The 18,791-nt window shown below is 45.5% G+C and overlaps 1 protein-coding gene across 5 annotated transcripts in view; it reads right to left on the bottom strand.

Annotated features, from left to right (window-relative positions):
* Positions 1–18,791, bottom strand: part of AFG2B (AAA ATPase AFG2B) — a 271,306-nt gene that overhangs the window by 75,575 nt on the left and 176,940 nt on the right. The window contains exon 8 of one of the 5 annotated variants that reach the window (XM_085644234.1): positions 13,217–13,361. The exons of the other annotated variants lie outside the window; for them this stretch is intronic. Coding sequence (XP_085500360.1) covers positions 13,302–13,361 — 60 coding nt within the window. The 3' untranslated portion in view covers positions 13,217–13,301. Of the gene's footprint in view, positions 1–13,216; positions 13,362–18,791 lie in introns of those variants that run through there. 5 annotated transcript variants of the gene reach the window in all.

Below are 18,791 nucleotides of genomic sequence, written 5' to 3'. Positions count from 1 at the left end.
ATGGGTACTCCTTAAAATGGAGCAAGGTTGACGAAGGGCTCTTCTCCCGTTTGACACAGACAAATTTGGATGAGGTTAGCCTCTGCTTAAATAATCCAATAAATAATTCCCATGTAGTCAGAACATTCCCGAAGATCTTAGAAGGAATTAAACAGCAACTAACTCACCCTTCGGGAGCAAATAAACAGCAGCAAAATCGCTGGTTTGATAATACCTGCTCAGAAGCCTCTGTCAACCTTCGCCAGGCCTTAAAAGCTAACCCTAGGGATAATTTACAAATTAAAAATCCGGGAGGGATCTATAAAAGTGCTGTGAAAACTCAGAAAAAACAACTAAGATCCAAAGCATGGCAGAAACTAAGGATAGCAGCTAATGACAGTGATACTAAATCCTTCTGGGAAGTTGTCAATACACCATTCTTACACGAAGCAGGAGGACCTTCCACAGATGTATGTATAGACGAAAATACATGGATAGATTACTTTAAAAAAAAATCTTCCAAAAGTCAAATATAAGTCCCACTGTAGAACGTTTGGATAGGATAAAACAGACTTCCCCCTAGTTTTTAATATGGAAGAGGTAGACTGATTGTGCATTGTTGCAAGCCCAGGTGGGGTTCCTGTGGATATATTCTTGAATAATAGAACCTTCTGGGTCCCTTTAATCACTACGGCATTCAACGCCATTGGCACTGAGGACCCACTTCCATTATGGAAACAGCCCATTATTGTACCAATATTTAAACAAGCATTGGAAATGCAATAGGCCTCGCCTTTTATTAAGTTAAAGCCAATTGCTTTGCTATACAATAACATTAGCAAAGCAAATGGCTTTAACTTAATCAAAGGCGAGACCTATTGCATTTTCAAGATGACCACATTCACACATTCTGCACCACAATGCAGGTTAAGAATTTGTGCTGCAGAGGAGAGTTCTCATATATGGGCAGAAGAAATAGATCTAGATAGCTCATAGTCTTATATTATCAGCTGTGCTCAAAAATACCCTGGAAAATCCAAACGCCCAATGAATGTCTGAAACAAGTTACACATTTGTAGTAAAAAGAATTACAGACCACTGACATCAGCACAACATCCCCAAGAGCCCTCAAAATAGCTCTCCTATAACCGATATGTTCTGAAACTACGTGAAGGCCAATAGGCATGCTCACATTACTGGAAATAACATGGGGATAGATACTCCTTAGGATCTTTTTTAAACTTGTCACAACATGGGTTTATCAAACCAGTATAGTGAGTGAGTTCTACAATTTGGGTGCACTTCTTGAGAAAGCTTTTTTTTTAAAGACTATTTCCTGATGGAGGGTCTGCATCTCTGATTGTGCAAGTACCTCAGATCTATCATGTACCTATTCACTCATTCACAAATCCATGCACTCACTCACCCATTCATCCACAGACTCACACACACATTCATCAATTCCTACTCTCGTTCTGAAGCTCACCAATGTATTCAACCATGTAGTCAGTCAGCCACGTTCATCCCATTGGCCAATTCTTGCCTCCCACCCAGTCACTAACAAAGTGCTTCCAGTTATAGAAAGCCAGACTTAAATAGGAATACCACATTTTTGTGCTCTTTATAATGTGCCACCATACCGGTAGTTTGGTTCAAGATTAAAGTAAAAACGTGTGAAATTAAAAATTGCTGACATGGATTACCTTAACGTCTTTTACATTCATTGTTCAAAAAGCAATCAGTAGTATGTGCCAGTAAAATTAAAAACATTAATATAGAGACTAATGGCTCTGAGACCCGGAAGAACCCAGCCCACTGAAAGCCCTGTTCATAGGCTTTGATGACAGGGCTAGGTGATGCTGGTATGGAAACATGGATGTCGCTCAGCCCTCCACAGGGCTTGGTCGCCCCACTCACTGCTGCCGCTCCTGCCTGCCTTTGCCGCCTCCTGCCTGCAGATTCCTTCGCTCGCTGCCCGCTGCTCCTGGGAATTTCCCGCTGCCTGCTGCCCACTGCTTCTTGGAATTTCCCGCCGCTGCCTCCCTGCGGCCCCGCCCCCCTGTGATTCCATTCGCCGCCCCGTCACCCAGCTGCCCCTCCCTCCCGGCTCCTTACTTAAGGGGACCGTAGGGGACCACAGAGTGTGACCGCTCAGCCCTCCACAGGGCTTGGTCGCCCCACTCACTGCTGCCGCTCCTGCCTGCCTTTGCTGCCTCCTGCCTGCAGATTCCTTCGCTCGCTGCCCGCTGCTCCTGGGAATTTCCTGCTGCTCCTGGGAATTTCCCGCTGCCCGCTGCTTCTTGGAATTTCCCGCCGCTGCCTCCCTGCGGCCCCGCCCCCCTGTGATTCCATTCGCCGCCCCGCTCCCGCCACCCAGCTGCTCCTCCCTCCTGGCTCCTTACTTATGACGCCCCCAGAGCGACCGCGCAGCGGACGCGCGCAGCGGGAGCGCCGATTGAGCGCCGAAGGTGCGCCAAAGGTACCCCCTGGTCCTCGCCCTCGCCAGCACACCCTGCACATCTACGACGCCAGAACCCTCCACGCACTCAACGCCGGCCGAAACACCGCCTGCTACCGAGCCACCCCGAGACGCACCCACGGACCCTTCACCTGCCTGACCTGCCGCTTCACCGGCCTCCGACCCAACACCGCACCTGCTAAACCGAGCCCCAGCAACAAACACCTGATGTGCATCCTGCTCAACACCCGCTCCGTTCACAGGCATGCCGTCGAACTCTGGAACCTCCTCGACTCGACAGCACCAGACATCGCCTTCCTGACGGAAACCTGGATGAACGCCTCCTCAGCGCCCGACGTCGCCATCGCCATCCCAGAAGGCTACAAAATCACCAGGAAGGACCGCGTCAACCAGACAGGAGGAGGCATCGCCATCATCCACAAGAACACCATCCGCATCACGACCAACTCCGATGACACCTTCACCTCCGCCGAACACCTCCACTTCAAGATACACACCGACCCCCAAGACCACGCTCAGAGGCACCCTCGTCTACAGACCACCGGGACCACGCACACAGTTCAGCGAAGACATCACAGACTTCGTCAGCCCGCACGCCATCAATTCCACCGACTACATCCTCCTGGGGGACCTCAACTTCCACCTGGAGGACAACAAGGACCGCAACACCACTGCTCTGCTGGACAACCTGGCCAACCTCGGACTCAAGCAACTGGTAACCACCCCCACCCACTACGCCGGCCACACGCTTGACCCAGTCTTCTCATCCAGCACATACGTCACCTTCAGCCACTCCACCAATCTCCAGTGGACTGACCACAGCTGCGTCCACTTCAGCTTCAGTAAAACGACGACCCACCACCACCCTCAACAAGCCCCCCGCAGGAGCTGGAACAAGATCACCGGCGACCAGCTCACCACCTTCCTCAGCCAGAACCCCCCCACCAGCTCAGTGGACCCCAACGAAGCCGCCAACAACCTCACACAGTGGATCACCAACTGCGCAGACGCCCTCGCACCACTGAAGAAGAACCCCCCCAACAGACGCGGCAGCAAGAAAGCCTCCTGGTTCACCGACGAGCTCATCACCTCCAAGAAGAACTGCCGCTCCCTGGAGAACACCTGGCGCACCAACCAGACCACAGACAACATGACGGCCCTCAAACACGCCACCCGCAAACACCACCAATTGATCCGCGCCACAAAGAAGACAGCCTTCAAGGAACGACTGGACAACAACACCCACAACAGCAAGGAACTCTTCAGCATCGTCAAAGAGCTCTCCAACCCCGACGCCGGAAACAATGACATCACTCCCTCACAAGACCTCTGCGACTCCCTCGCAGCCTTCTTCCACGACAAGATCGCCAACATTCACAACAGCTTCGGCCCACCAACCACGAACCCCACCACCGAACCGATGCCCCCCACCGCCACCCTCCGCACCTGGACCCCAGTCAGCACCGAAGACACAACACGCACAATGAACACCATCCACTCCGGATCCCCTACGGACCCCTGCCCACACCACATCTTCAACACGGCCGACCACATCATCGCACCCCACCTCCGCGACATCATCAACGCCTCCTTCAACACCGCCACCTTCCCGGAGTGCTGGAAACACGCCGAGATCAGTGCCCTGCTGAAGAAACCAACTGCAGACCCCTCCGACCTCAAGAACTACCGCCCCATCTCGCTCCTCCCGTTTCCTGCCAAAGTCATCGAGAAGACCGTCAACAGAGAGCTAGCCGCCTTCCTCGAGACCAACGGATCCCTCGACCACTCGCAATCCGGCTTCCGAGCCAACCACAGCACGGAGACCGCCCTCATCGCAGCCACAGACGACATCAGATCCCTAATGGACAACGGGGAAACTGCGGCCCTCATCCTCCTGGACCTCTCCGCAGCGTTCGACACTGTCTGCCACCGCACCCTGGTACAGCGCCTGAACAACACCGGCATCCAGGAGAAGGCCCTGGAGTGGATCACCTCATTCCTCGCCGGAAGAACCCAGAGAGTCCGCCTCCCCCCGTTCCGGTCAGCGGCCACCGAAGTCATCTGCGGCGTTCCACAAGGGTCATCACTCAGCCCCACCCTCTTCAACATCTACATAAGCCCCCTCGCAACCATCGCATGTCAACACAACCTCAAGATCATCACCTACGCCGAAGACACCCAGCTGATCCTCTCCCTCACCAGCGACCCGGACGCCGCCAGAGCCAGCCTACACGAAGGGATGAAAGACGTCGCCGAATGGATGAAGAACAGCCGCCTGAAACTGAACTCAGACAAGACGGAGGTCCTCATCCTGGGATCATCACCCTCCGCCTGGGACGACTCCTGGTGGCCCCCCACCCTGGGAGCCACCCCCAAGCCAACGGACCACGCACGCAACCTAGGCTTCATCCTGGACTCCTCCCTCTCGATGACCAGACAAGTCAACGCTGTCTCGTCTTCATGCTTCAACACCCTGCGCATGCTTCGAAAGATCTTCCGGTGGATCCCCACCGAGACCAGGAAGACGGTCACCCAGGCCCTCGTCACCAGTCGGCTGGACTACGGGAACGCCCTCTACGCCGGCACCGCCGCCAAACTCCAGAAGAAACTCCAACGGATCCAGAACGCCTCAGCACGACTCATCCTGGACATCCCCCGACACAGCCACATCTCCGGACACCTGAGAGACCTGCACTGGCTCCCCGTCAACAAAAGAATCACGTTCCGACTCCTCACCCACGCACACAAGGCCCTCCACGACCTGGGCCCCAAGTTCCTCAACAGCCGCCTGACCTTCCACAAGCCCACCCGCCAGCTCCGCTCCGCCAGCCTCCCTCTCGCCACCGTCCCCCGCATCCGCAGAGCCACCGCCGGAGGAAGATCCTTCTCCTACCTGGCAGCCAAGACATGGAACTCCCTCCCCATCCACCTCCGGACAACGCAAGACCATCTCGCCTTCAGGAAGCATCTCAAGACCTGGCTGTTCGAGCAGTAGCGTTCCCCCCCCCAGCGCCTTGAGACCCTCCGGGTGAGCAGTGCGCTATACAAATGCCTATGATTGATTGATTGATTGATTGATTGAGAGAAGCGGCACAAGATAAAGCTGGGAAGGCGACATGCACACTGGACAATGAAAAGACTGTCATTGGGACAGGTCAGAGAGGGATACATGCACTATGAGACACTGGCACACAAACACCCCTGATACAAAGGCTCAAAAATAGGTGACAAAAAACCACAAGCAGCAGTGAAAAATCTGCAAAATACATTACCAAACACAACCAAGATTGATTGCAAATGGCGAGCATTGTGCTACATAAAAAATATGCGCAACATTATAACTTTACTCTCTCAAACACACTAGCACTGATACTACAACTGGAACATTGCTCGCTTGCACTAGAAATTGAATATGGCTCACTTGCAACAGAAGAGCTACATTACTCACCGGCAACAGAAAGGATACACTGATCGCTGGCACCAGAAATTGAACATTATTTACATACACCAGAAACGGCACTCTGCTCTAGAGTATAAGAAACTACATAAAAGTGTGTAGCCTTGGTGAGATTTTCACCCGTGGGAAGCACGACTATATCAACTGCTCACATACAGCCACGAGCCACCGATAGCTGGACGCACAAAGCTCAGAAATAGTACTCACCCACACTCGGTAGCATTGTAGTCCTGAAAGGAAGACTGCACCAGTGGTTGCACGCATGCCGAGCACACGGCCTCCTGGTTGGGGGTCTCAGCCCGAAGACTTGGTAGAAACGGAAAGTGCGGTCCCGTCCCAGAGTGAGCTCCTGTGGTCCCACCTGCAGACAAGGCTGGTGTATACGGAGGACCTCTACGGGCAGCAGCGGCTGAACACGCACAGACACCCGCACTGGACTGTCATCTGCTGGTAGCTTCCGACCCATGGCGGCGTAGTCAATAACCAAGAGGAATAACTTTTTGCATCCCCAACTAGAAGAGAGATGCCGGGCTTGCCCTTGTACCAAGCAACACAGTCGATGAACTACCAATCCAGCACTGTAGACATGGAAGACAGACTGAACCCAGAGAACGACAAAGAAGGTGAAAACAATAGAAGACAGACTTTTTATGGCTATCGAAGCTAAACTAACTAAGGCTCAGGACGGCTGATAAACCACGCCATCGCTGTAAACAAGCTTGCTGGGAGTGGAAATGGGGGTTGGGACGGGAGGAGGACTGGCAGGGAGGGCGAAACAGGCGGGCTGCTCTGCGAGCTGCAGGGAGACAGCCCTCCACCAACGCTCCCCGTCTGGGGGGGCACGCATTCTTACGATTCCCAGCCAAACAAGGGTTTAGACATACTCGCAGCACCAACTGATATCTTTTTATCTTTTGACGTGCTGCGTATTTGTCTCTTTTATATATAGCGCGCGCTGCAACGCCAACAACAACTCTCTTTTAGAGCGTCCTAGTTGGACTGGCTCGCATGACTGGTTTCTTATCTTTATGGGGCCATGTGTTTGGCCCCATAAAGATTAAAAAAAACTTTTACGCCAGCAGTAAGTCGGGGCAGCCAGTCCCACTGGGACGGCTCTAAAAGAGAAAAGTGTACGTCACTAGACGCTCTTTTCCAATGGCTGGCCACCGTTTAGCATAAACGGTGAAGCCAGCCAATGGAAAAAAGGGGCGGGGCTTAAAGCCCACTAGAGAAATCTCCTCAAATCATTACATCTCGCCAGCGAGACTGCGCATGTCTGCGCAGTCTTACGCCAGGCGAGACCTAAAAAGGAGATGGTTCCCAACGTGCTAACTATCACCCAATCACATTAATTGATAGTGAGGCAAAAGTGATGGGCCGAATATTGTTAAATAGATAGGAAGATTGGGCATGGGAGAAGGGGATCCAGGCGGAGGTCCAATCTGTGTTTAGGAAAGGCAGAGGGCCCGTGGATCAATGTCTGAACTTGGCACTCCTAGCTGGGAAGTACACACAGGCCAAGCAAGAGAACCTCTATATGGCATTCATGGATCTCTCTGCCGCATTCAACTGCGTTAACCATAACAAGTTGTGGCAGGTCATGGAGCAAATGGGGGTAGAGGCAGTAATGATCTGTTTTAAAAGACAACTGTATGCAGGGGCTACAGCAAAGGTGTGCCACGGTAGGCAGGGTGAATGCACCAGATCTTTTAACATAAAAAATGGTGTAAGGCAGGGTTGCATACTTGCGCCCTGCTTGTTTTCATTGTACACTAACAAACTAAATGATTATTTGGTCGAAAAGATAATAGACACTCCGATCGTAAGCACAACACAATTCCCCATCCTACTGTACACAGACAATGCGGTCCTCTTGGCACGAACACCCTTAGCCCTACAAAATTGCATCACCATTAGGTTTCTTTTATGGAAAACCTTGATTTACATGTGAACAAAGCGAAATCTTTTATTATGTGTATTGGGAAAAGCAAAAAGAAAGGAAATTATTCTATTGCACAGAGAAAAGTTGATATTGTAGCTCATTTCTCATATCTAGGCATTACCTTTGATAATAACTTAGACTGAAAAATAATGCTGTCCTCGAGGACTACACAGATGAACAAAAGTATAGCTGCAATCTTTAGGTTTGCATCGAACTTAGGCAACAAATCAATACCAGAGATGGTTAAAATCTACTTGGCAAACACGGTCTCTGTGGCCACATATGGGGCGGCCATTTGGGATATAACCAATGTGGACACCCTTCAAAAAATACAGGATAGATTCACCAAGAGGCTATTGTCCGCCCCTAAGACGTGTATCAATGTAATTACTAGGTTCACCCTACATTTGTGATACAATCAAACTGGCGCCTTTGCTACTCTGGCTGTCAATTTGGAAACGGGAGGCAGTACAGATAAACAGATGTATTATAAAGGACGTCAAGAAATTGGCTTATGGAAACAAAATAATGTGGCTGAACTACATACAGTGCACTCTGGACGCTCTGGGATTGGTGGCCTTCTATGATGACCCCACTCAATGCGAATCCTTATCAAAGGCGAAATTAATAAATTATTTTTTAGAGAAACGTGCACATGAAAGAAAACAGAGAAATAAAGATAAAACCATGGTAATTGAGTGTAATAAGAGACCACCTCTGACACAAGGTCTATCTGCGTACCTTGCTTGTGTGATCAATAATTGCCATCGTTTTATTTTAATAAAGTTTTGGTTTGGGTGTGTAACTTTAATGCTGGGTTTCCCAGTGAATGTGTTCTCTGAGACACAACTGAGACGATGTCCATGCGATTACCGCTCAAAACAATCAATTATACACATACTGGTTTTTTGTTATTTTTACCAAACAGAGAGGAAAAGATTTATTGTGCCACTACTGACGAAATTTCGTTTGTGAAATTACATTACCACCCTGACTGTTATGTTACAATTAGAGACTCCATATGTATGCCTGATGGTGGCCTTGTTTCTATGTAGAGCATTAAAAACTCGCAGATTAGCGAACATGTGATCAAATGTCAAAAAACATGTATAATATGCACAGCCGGAAGAAATCTAAATGTTTTAAGAAGCAGCTGAATTAGTGTGGAGATGTATACACTGTGTTTAAGGGTTTTTAGGTTAAGATTTTAAGATATCAGCTTTTTATGATAATTTATTGATATGTTTGTATATTTTTATCTGAACTTTTTATGCATTTGTTTCTAAATGGGAAATATAAGAGTCTTCGACAGCTTTGATGGTTGTACAAATTAGGCTTGTAAACATTGTGTAAGAGTTGATAATTTCACTTTGGCTGACATACAGCTGTACTTTTCATGTGAATAAACATTTCAAAATGGGCCGCCTTAATTACAGGAGTATTTCACAATGTTAATATAAACATAAACATTTTTGAGTATCCCAAATGTTGTATGTCGGTGTATGTTGGGTATACAACTAGACTTTCTCAAAGGGGTTGGTGAATCCTCTTTTCAGGAAAAGACAAGAGCAATTAGCTGCTTTGTGGGAAAATAAAACATAAAATGTGCCCCTGCCCAGGTGCCCACAAAGATAGTGTGTGAATATAGTGATGTCCATGTCAACACAGAGACAGTATGGGATTAAACTTGTGCTCAGGTCCCATTAGAAATAGTGTGTTAATGATACTCATAGCCCAGTGTTTTTTGAGATAGTGTGTTATGTTAGTCATTTTCAAGTCCCAGCAGAGATGCTGTGTGATTATTGTAATGTCCAGGTCCCCATAGAGATGGTGTGTGATTATAGGGAACCTCAAGTCACCACAGAGATAGTGTGTGATTAACCTTGTGTTTCAATACCACTTAGAGATAGTGTGTTAATGATAGTATTTTTTTGGGATTACTCTGCCATTGCAACTCTTGCTCCACCAGCTCTTCTTCAGGAAGTTTTAAAAACTCCCTGACTTCCCCACAAAAATCTTTAAGACTTGTTATTACCAAACGTCTCATTTTATTACCTCAATTTTATACAGTTGACAAATGATCAGACTGTATTGTTGTGTTTTTATGCATTGTATATTCCTTTCTTCTATTTTCTCTTTTGTTTAGCTTGCCTTCTCTGTAACTCTTGTTTAAGTGCTTTGTATTATTTTATTGTATGCCATCTTAAGCTTAATACATTTTTCTTTAAAACATAAATAAATAATAGTAATATTTAAGTCCTTGTTGAGATAGTGTGTTAAGTTAGTTATTCACGTGTCTCTACACAGTTATGTGTGATTATAATGATGCCCAGGTGCCTATAGCGATAGTGTATGATTATAGTAATGTCCATGCCATCACAGAGATGGTGTGTGTTTAAACATGTGATGAAGTAACTTAGAGATAGTGTTTTTATGATAGTCATATTCCTGTCCCAGTTTAGATACTTTCTTAGGTTAGTCATACTGATACCCCCACAGACATAGTATGTAATTATAGTGATGCCTAGGTTCCTATAGAAATACTGTTTGATCATAGTGAGGCCCAGGTCACCACTGCCATAGTGTGTGATTAAACTTATGTTCAAGTCCATGTAGAGTTAATGTGTTAATGCGGAATGTATGACGTTACAACGCAAACATTTACAACACATGCCTTTACAATGCAGTTTTTACATCGCAACATCCATAACAATGCATTATTTTACATTGCATGCCATTACATCGCATTTTTAGAAACTACATTTACAACGCATTCCATTACATCGCATTATACCATTACAACGCATACCATTAAATTGCTTTTAAGGTAATTGTTGGATAGTGTAGGGGTAACAATTACTATTCTAACTCCAGTGACTGCAACAGTAGGGTAAGTGTTGGATAGTGTAGGGGTAAAAATTACTATTTGAACTCCAGTGAGTGCAACAGTAGGGTAAGTGTTGGATAGTGTAGGGGTACTTTCCGTTGTAATGGTATGCTTTGTAATGACATGCGATGTAATGTCTGTGTTGTAGTGACATGCGTTGTAATAAGATGCGTTGTAGCGACATGCGATGTGATGGCTGCGTTGTAATGACATGCGATGTACAGGATGTTGCGTTGTAATGACTGCGTTGTAAAGGTAGTGCAATGTAATGACTGCGTTGTAAAGGTTGTTTCCCGTTAATGCGTGTTAGATTTAAGTCCCTCTTGAGATACTGTGTTAGGTTAGTCTTTCCCAAGTACACACAGAAATACTGTGTAATTGAACTTGTGCTCCAGTCCTTGTAGAGATAGGGTGTTATTGATAGTCCTAGTTAAGTTCCTATTGAGATAGTTTGTTAGATTAGTCATGTTTAAGTCCCTCTTGAGACACTGCATTAGGTAAGTCATTCTCAAGTCCCCACAGAGATAGTGTGTGATTATAGCGATGCCCAGATCCCCATAGAGCTAGCGTATGTGTGTATTGATACAGTGCGCACCACAGAAATAGAGTGGGATTAAACTTCTGCTCAAGTCCCTGTAGAGATCGTGTTTTAAGGATAGTCATAGTTAAGTCCCTGTTGAGATAGTCTGTTGGGTTAGTCATTCGCGAGTCCCCGCAGAGATATGTGTATAATTATAGTGAGGCTCAGGTGCCCATATAGTGTGGCTATAGTGATGCCCAGGTCACCACAAAGATGGTGCGTGTTTAAACTTGTCTTGAAGTCCCCATAGTACTAGTGTGTTATTGTTAGCCTATTTAAATCCCTGCTGAGGTAGTGTGTTAGGTTAGGTCCCTACAGAGATATTGTGTGATTAAAATTGGGCTCAGGTCCCTATAGACAGTGTGTAAATGATAGTCCTAGTTACGTCCCTGAGTGTTTTAATGCAGGAGTGCTTAGAGGAGAAAAGAAATGTATATGAGAAGGATGTGGTTGAGTAAGGAGATGTAGGAGGGCGTGTATTGAGTAAGACTGTGCAGAGAGCGTAGGCAATGTATAATGAGTTGTTGAAGTTAAAAAGTGGATGGATCTGTTAGTGAGAGGAGAGAGGTCACTAGGGAGGGCAAAAAGGAAGGGGACACAGTAGAATGAAGTAGGTAAGGTGGAAGAGGGGCTAGAGAGGTAAGGAGGATTGGGTTAGATTAGAATTATTAAGATTAGATGCAGTGTTTCTGCATTGGTTGATATAGACAACTTTGTGTTTGAGCACCTGTTCGAATGCCTCTAGATGGGGTAGCTGATGTTCTTCGTAGAGACTGGTCACAGCTCACCTTTGCACTGATAGCTCCACAGCAAGCACCAATTTGGTGCCTACCTTCCCCGTTTTTCACTAAAAATGATTTCTTACACCTCAAGTTGTTAGTGCATAGCTGAGAGATGAGCTGTACGAAGGCAGCCGACAGAAAGTATTTAAATACACTTTTCTTTGCGGCCTGGTCATAGAGAGACTGCTGCAAGATTTGGATGAAGTTCGCCTTTTCCACCCCTCTTTGCCTCAGCACAGTGTGCTTGGGTCCAGCTGACTTATGCTAAGAGCATGATGCTGTTCTGAACAAATATAAAATACGTAAGAGTCTATGGGGTACAGATGTGGTAAAGTTGCAACTAAACGAAAAATTCTGCTTCCAGAACCCACTGTGTGCCTAAGTATCTATTGGTCCACAAAGGCACTTTATGGTCAAGAGGTAACCAAGAGTCTATGATTTCTACCAAGTAGTTGCATAGATGCAACCCACATAGAAAAGCAACTTCCTAAACTACCAGTTAAACTGGGTGTCCAGTAAGTTCTGCAGGGCAGGTCCTAATAACTTTTTTAATAAGAATTGGGATCAACAAATCAACTGTAACATTAAGTCCCCTATGGTTACATGGGGACAACATGTTAAAATAAATGTTTCATTATACAAACAACTCTAATCTAGAACATTCGTGTAAATGTTTGGACTGAAGTACATTCACTGCAACTCCCAGTATGCACTAGCTTATTGAATTAAGGCTTGAGACAGGAATGCAGCAACGCACCTGACACCATACAAACCTTGGCTCAATGGCTTGTACCTTGACGTCTTTGAACTCAACCTTTCACGGAATGCCAAGTTACTTTGATTCATCATGGACACCAACAACATCCTCAAGGAACACATTTCCCAAACAAAAGTGGCCTGGTACTAGTAAGTGAAACAGTTGGCTCCAGAAAGCAACTTCAAAACTGCTGTTCAAGCTTTTGTACTCACGCAGGAATGGCAATAACGCCCTACTCCATGGCCTCCCAGACACCCCACTGTCACCCCTTAAGAGCCTCTTACACACTGAAGCACATCTCATCCTGGGCCTGATGAAATATGATCACATCACCTTCATCCTAATGGACTTACATTGGCTCCCCTTGCTGGCCCGCACCATCTTCAAAACCAGTGGTGTGTTTTACAAAGCCATCGCGATCATCACCCCGCTGATCTTTCAGACAAGCTCTCCATCTCTGGTGGTTCTTAGCAAATGCAGAGCCAGGACACCATCAGACTGCAGAATAAGGAATGTATATAAGAAAAAAACACAAGGGATTATGGCTTTTCCATATATACACCCAGGATTTGGAACAACATCCCCATATCCATCAGAACAGCACAAATGCTGCTTAAAATTAGAGTTGAAGACTCACCTCTTTACAAAATGCTACATCACACTGCTTTAACTGCTCACAACCCAGCTCTCTCTCCCTGGAGTTGTTGACTTTATGCTTGTCATCGACCCTGTACATTATCATGTACGTGCATACAAATAAATATATACATAGCCAACAAAAAATTATGCTGTAAATCTTAGAGGGAATGCAATGATATCTAATTTACCCCTTTCCTAGGTCATCCTATCACAGCTCTCTCCATTTCATAGAGAATGACTCCATATATGTAAACTGATGATATTTATTCTCTCTCTCTCTCTCTCTCTCTCTCTCTCTCTCTCTCTCCCTCCCTTCCTCCCTCCCTCCTTCCCCCCACTATTGGTTCAATTACAAGTCAAGTCAAATTGTATCCCCGGGTGTAGATACCACCCCGTCTATGACAAATTTTAACTCAGAATAGAGTGTTATAGTGGAGAACTAACTAGACAGAAATGGTAGATCTGGTCATGTATTTCTGAACTCCCTGGACCATGCTACTCATAATTAGGCCCTCAATATGCAGTTCCGTTAGCCAATACATATTCTTAAAAGTCCAATCTGCCTTTTGGGTGTTTACCAATGTTAGATGGCAGGCCTCTTCCCCTTAAAATATCAACCCCCAAATCTCCTCATTTGAATCTCCTTACATATTTCTCATGCCATTCCGGGTATTCTCTCCCTGCTTGAGCCCTTCCTCTCCCTAATTGCTCCAATCTTTCTATTACCTTTGCGCTATTATCCAGTCCCATACACTTCAGACTTTTTCACACTCGTCATATGGCACTCCCCAACATCCCATGTTCTCTTCTCTCATGTCTCTATGAGGTCTCTGTCTTATATGTTCAGGTTCCTCGTCCGCTCATTTTTTTCCTTACCCAAATCTGTCTATTTTTATTGCGGATTGTGGAAGCTGCGCTCAGCTTAAGAAAAGGCAATACAGTAAGTATAAGCATTTGCCTTGTGCTGGGCTCTACGAGACACTGAACCTTTTCCCACTGCCAAAGTCATGAAAAAGCTGCAGTTGGGTAAAAAAAAATAAGAAAGTGCATCTTAAAATAACCAATTGCCTTTGAAATCGGCCACTTTGCTTAACTGTGGCTATTATAAAATTGCTAGGGGGTCGAATCTGTATTGGAGACAGCCTTTATTTGAGCTCCTGAGCCCGATTCTTGTTGCTATCAGGGTCTCAAGTCAATGTCATCCTATGCCCCCTCCCAGGAAGGTTTGTTGTCAGGTGCAAGCCCCATCCCCCAGTCTGTAAAGGTGGTAGACTTCTAGGCTTAAGAGCACAAGGGTCTCTTGCGATGCTAATGGCCTTTTTGTTATGCGCAAAAGTGCATTTGGAGCATCACTTGCCTGTCCCGCTGAAGTGCGGACTTGAAACTTGAATTACCAATGAAGGCTGGACTTCAGCTATTAACTCCACAGATGTCTGGAAGAAGGCGCCTTTTTCTTTGTCATGAATTTGTTGTGTTTTATATGGTGGGAAATGCATGCTTACATTACAAGCGCTATTCTACTGTAAATACAGACTTATTTTTCATGAGGGCTCGCAGGTTTTATAAGGATTCCTCAACATGGCACATTTCTCTTTTAAAATTAATTCAAATGTGCTCCCTTAAGAGACCCAACTCTTATAAATAAATGATGTACTGTAAGTTTATCAGGCCTGTTTCCTAATTGAAAGAGACACTTCTCAGCACCCAATAGTGTGAATACGGGTACATCCAACATTGAAGACAAGATTTAAATCATATATGTGATGTTCAGAGTAATAAATTGGTGTTCTGGTACACACATACTATTTCCTTGGTAAATAACATTTTGATTATCATTTGCCAAACATGTACTCTAATTTCATTTTCTATGGTGGAATCCTATTTATATCAGTGTGTGCTTAAATGGCAAAAATTATGGAAACAATGCCATAGATTGTTCTGCAAAATTTCACTTTAGATGCAGAGTTTACACATATTTTGTCCCAGATGTAGAAAAGTTTGCTCTGGATTTGCATCGGAAAAGTGACACACACCTGCGCAAAAGGATTTTTGGGGAGATTTACTTTCCAGCACAATACAAGCAGCACAAGGGGCTGCTTTGTATTACTCGGCATCAAGGGGGTGTTTCATGGGTGGTACATGGGCATTTCCATGCAACCACCCACAGTTTTTGCACAATCCTACCTACAAACAATAATAGACAGGGTTTTGCACCAAAAAAGAGCACATTTTGAAGCGGGTGTTAAAAAGTATTTTATTTCTCCTGACTTCCCACTTTTCATATGTGCTGTACTGCACTGTACTGTCAAAGGTGACTATCAAGACACAGCTAGAGTGCAAACTGCTCGGAATTGAAGAACTCATTCTGTCAATACAACCTAGACCTAAACCTTTTATTTGGACTATTCACCTTGTTAGTACGGTTTGTAAACAGAACTTGGAGAGCTTCCATGCCATAGTTAGTTGAGAGTCCTCGGGCAACACCTTCAGATGTGACATAAGGATCACAAAGCAGGCCAAATCCAAAGCCATCAAATGGCAAAAAAGAAAGATGCCAGGAATGAACAGATTGCCTATGATGGAATTGGCATGCGGCCTGGCGCTATCTTTGTCAACAAAAGCATTATTTTGACCCTGAACAGAGGAAATTTTGAGGAGTCAGGGCGGGGGGGGGGGGGGGGGGGGGGGTAGTTCTCAAGGTGCTATTTTATTTGTAGGTTTGGTATGCTATATCTATAAACGTTGAGGAATTCTGGAATTCTCAATGCCTAGTCTGGATGTAGGTGAGGATATGTGTTTCAACACAAAAATCAGTGAAAATTGTTAATCAATAGTTCTTTATCCTGCCTTTCCTCTTTAATCTTAGCTGTCTATTGCAGCTACTATAGCTCTCAAGCTGAGCATCACCCAGTATGTCTTTGTGCATTTAATTGTTTTGCACATCATAATATTTGTATTCTTGTCTTGCATATTACTAAAACACCACAAGTGTTTCAATTAAAGGAAAACATCAGGGCTGGAAAACCTACTCAAGTTTGACATGGAACAGCTTCAGTGCAATCCGTGCTGTTCCCTATTTGCTTTCTTATGTGTTCCTCTTTTAGCTGTTCCTGCTCACCATCCGTTTCCTCTGTCTGCCCATCCTCCCTGATAGTTCCAGTGTCTTATCCTTTCAGAGTTCCCTAGATTTCAATCTGCACAGTCCTCTCTCCTGGGCAGATCATGTTTTTACTATGTGCATGTTTACCTCATTTCTAGGACTTCTCTAATGTTATTTGTCTTCCCATTCTCTCTTTCTCCTGTCTCTTCCTCTCCATGTATTTCTTTGTTTACGGTTCTTTTTGTTGCTTTGGTTTTGTCTCCTGTTCCCTACTTGCATTTATTTGCATGTCACCGATTTTTCCCCCAAACATTTGTTTAATTACAAAACATGCTTTCCCAAATGAAAGGAAGCCTTTGTAATGCGGTTGCTAATCCTGTGCTCTATTTCGAAACAATCAATGCAGGTTCGCTTTAAAACATGAAAAAAGAATGAAAATACCTCCCATTGCTGAGTCTCTAAAAGGGTCTCATAAGTATCCCTTAGTCAGTTAGCAAATCCTAACCCACCTGCATCCTAGACAAGTTTTAACAATGCAATAATTAACAGAAAAAGTGTGTGTTTATGCACACGGAATTTTGTATAGCGCAAATGCTATATTTCAATGTTCTGTCTGTGATAACAATTGATCTGAACTCGAGGCTGACGTTACTGACTATCTCTCTTCCGTGCGCCTGTGCCTGCACTTGCTTCTGTCAGGGATGAAAGGCATTCACATTCAATGCTGCTTTCCTGTAGGCTTCCTTTCAAGGTGCATTCCTTGCAGGACAGCCCATCCCCCACTCTGGGAGTTTTCATGCGCTTTCTTTAGGTGTGACAGCCACAGGTCTCTTGTTATGCTGATTGACCTTTTCTGATGCGTGATCGCGCATTTACATTCTCTGAGAGGCCATCCCGAGGCCGAGGCCCTGCTCTGGGTTTCCTCTCTGTTAACGACGCTACGGAATAGATTGGGGCTTCTTGTACAATATGGTTTTTGCATACATACTTTTTTGTTGGCTTTTAAATCGGATGAAGAAAATATATTGCAGGATGAAATGCAATGTCGGAATTTAATATGTCTGCTTTGCCATGGCATGGTTTAAATTCCTGGCTTTCCCTATTTAGAAAAGCATCTGCGTGTATGCAGCTTGTAGACTTTTTGTCCGTGACAATATTCTTCATGCTATTTAAGTTTTGTATAAAGCTAAACATTAACATAAGTAGTGGACCGCATTCTCACATTTATATTGTTAACCACGTATGGATTCACATACATGCCAACTAAATTTATTTCAACTTGGTGCACATCACTGAATAGGTAAACAAGCTGGCAACCTAGCACGGTGCTCGTTTGCCCCAGTAGACATTTAGCACGATTCACATCCATAACATAAAATTACCTATATAGTCTCCATTTCCAAAAGTAAACAAGCATTGACAAAACCAATACTTGTGGCATGTGTAGAGTGACAAGTATTTATTTTCGTGTCCACACAGGCACTTGGGAAAGAGCATACATGCCAACATTTCAGAAGAGCAAAGTGGGAGATTTTTTTTTAAAAAAATCGGGAGAATGGGGTCGTGAATCGGGTTACTGTCATGTATGGGCCTTGGAAGTGTGCTGCTGCAGGACTGGACATTTGAAACGCAAATGCACGTTTTTGTCTTACTTTTCAGAAGCATGGAGCGCAATGGCAGGCAGCGAGAGGGTGATGCAAGTGTTGTGCACTGGCCTGGCAGGTTGCTGGCAGTGCATACACCAACCCCCCCACCCCCTAGTGTGTGGCACCCCGGGCTGAAACAACTTCCCAGGCACCCACACAGCCGCCCCCCCCCTCCCCCGAGTACTTCACAGGTCTTTAAAAGACCATCCGCTTATTAATGAGGCTTTGATGGTTTTTCACCCCTACTATAGCCCCTGCATCACCACTCTGACTATTGCTGGAAGAATTAGCATGTTACACAATACCAAGCCCTGTCAGCTGAAACCCCCGAGGAATCGGGTTTCTAGATGCTTGAATCGGGAGGCGGGAGACTAGCCTTGAAATCGGTAGTCTTCCGCCTGAATCGGGAGGGTTGGCATGTCTGAAAGAGGGATGTTTGAAGAAGACAGAGAGAGAGAGGGAGAGAGAGGATTTAGAAGAAGCAATATGGCACAACAGGAAATATACAACATACAATAGATGTATTGGCTATTTCTATGTGCA

Source organism: Triturus cristatus, chromosome 3_1 (genome assembly GCF_964204655.1).
Source record: "Triturus cristatus chromosome 3_1, aTriCri1.1, whole genome shotgun sequence".
NCBI classification, from domain to species: Eukaryota; Metazoa; Chordata; class Amphibia; order Caudata; family Salamandridae; genus Triturus; species Triturus cristatus.
Note: the sequence above shows the minus strand (reverse complement) of the source record. Positions and strands in the feature narration are given on the sequence as shown.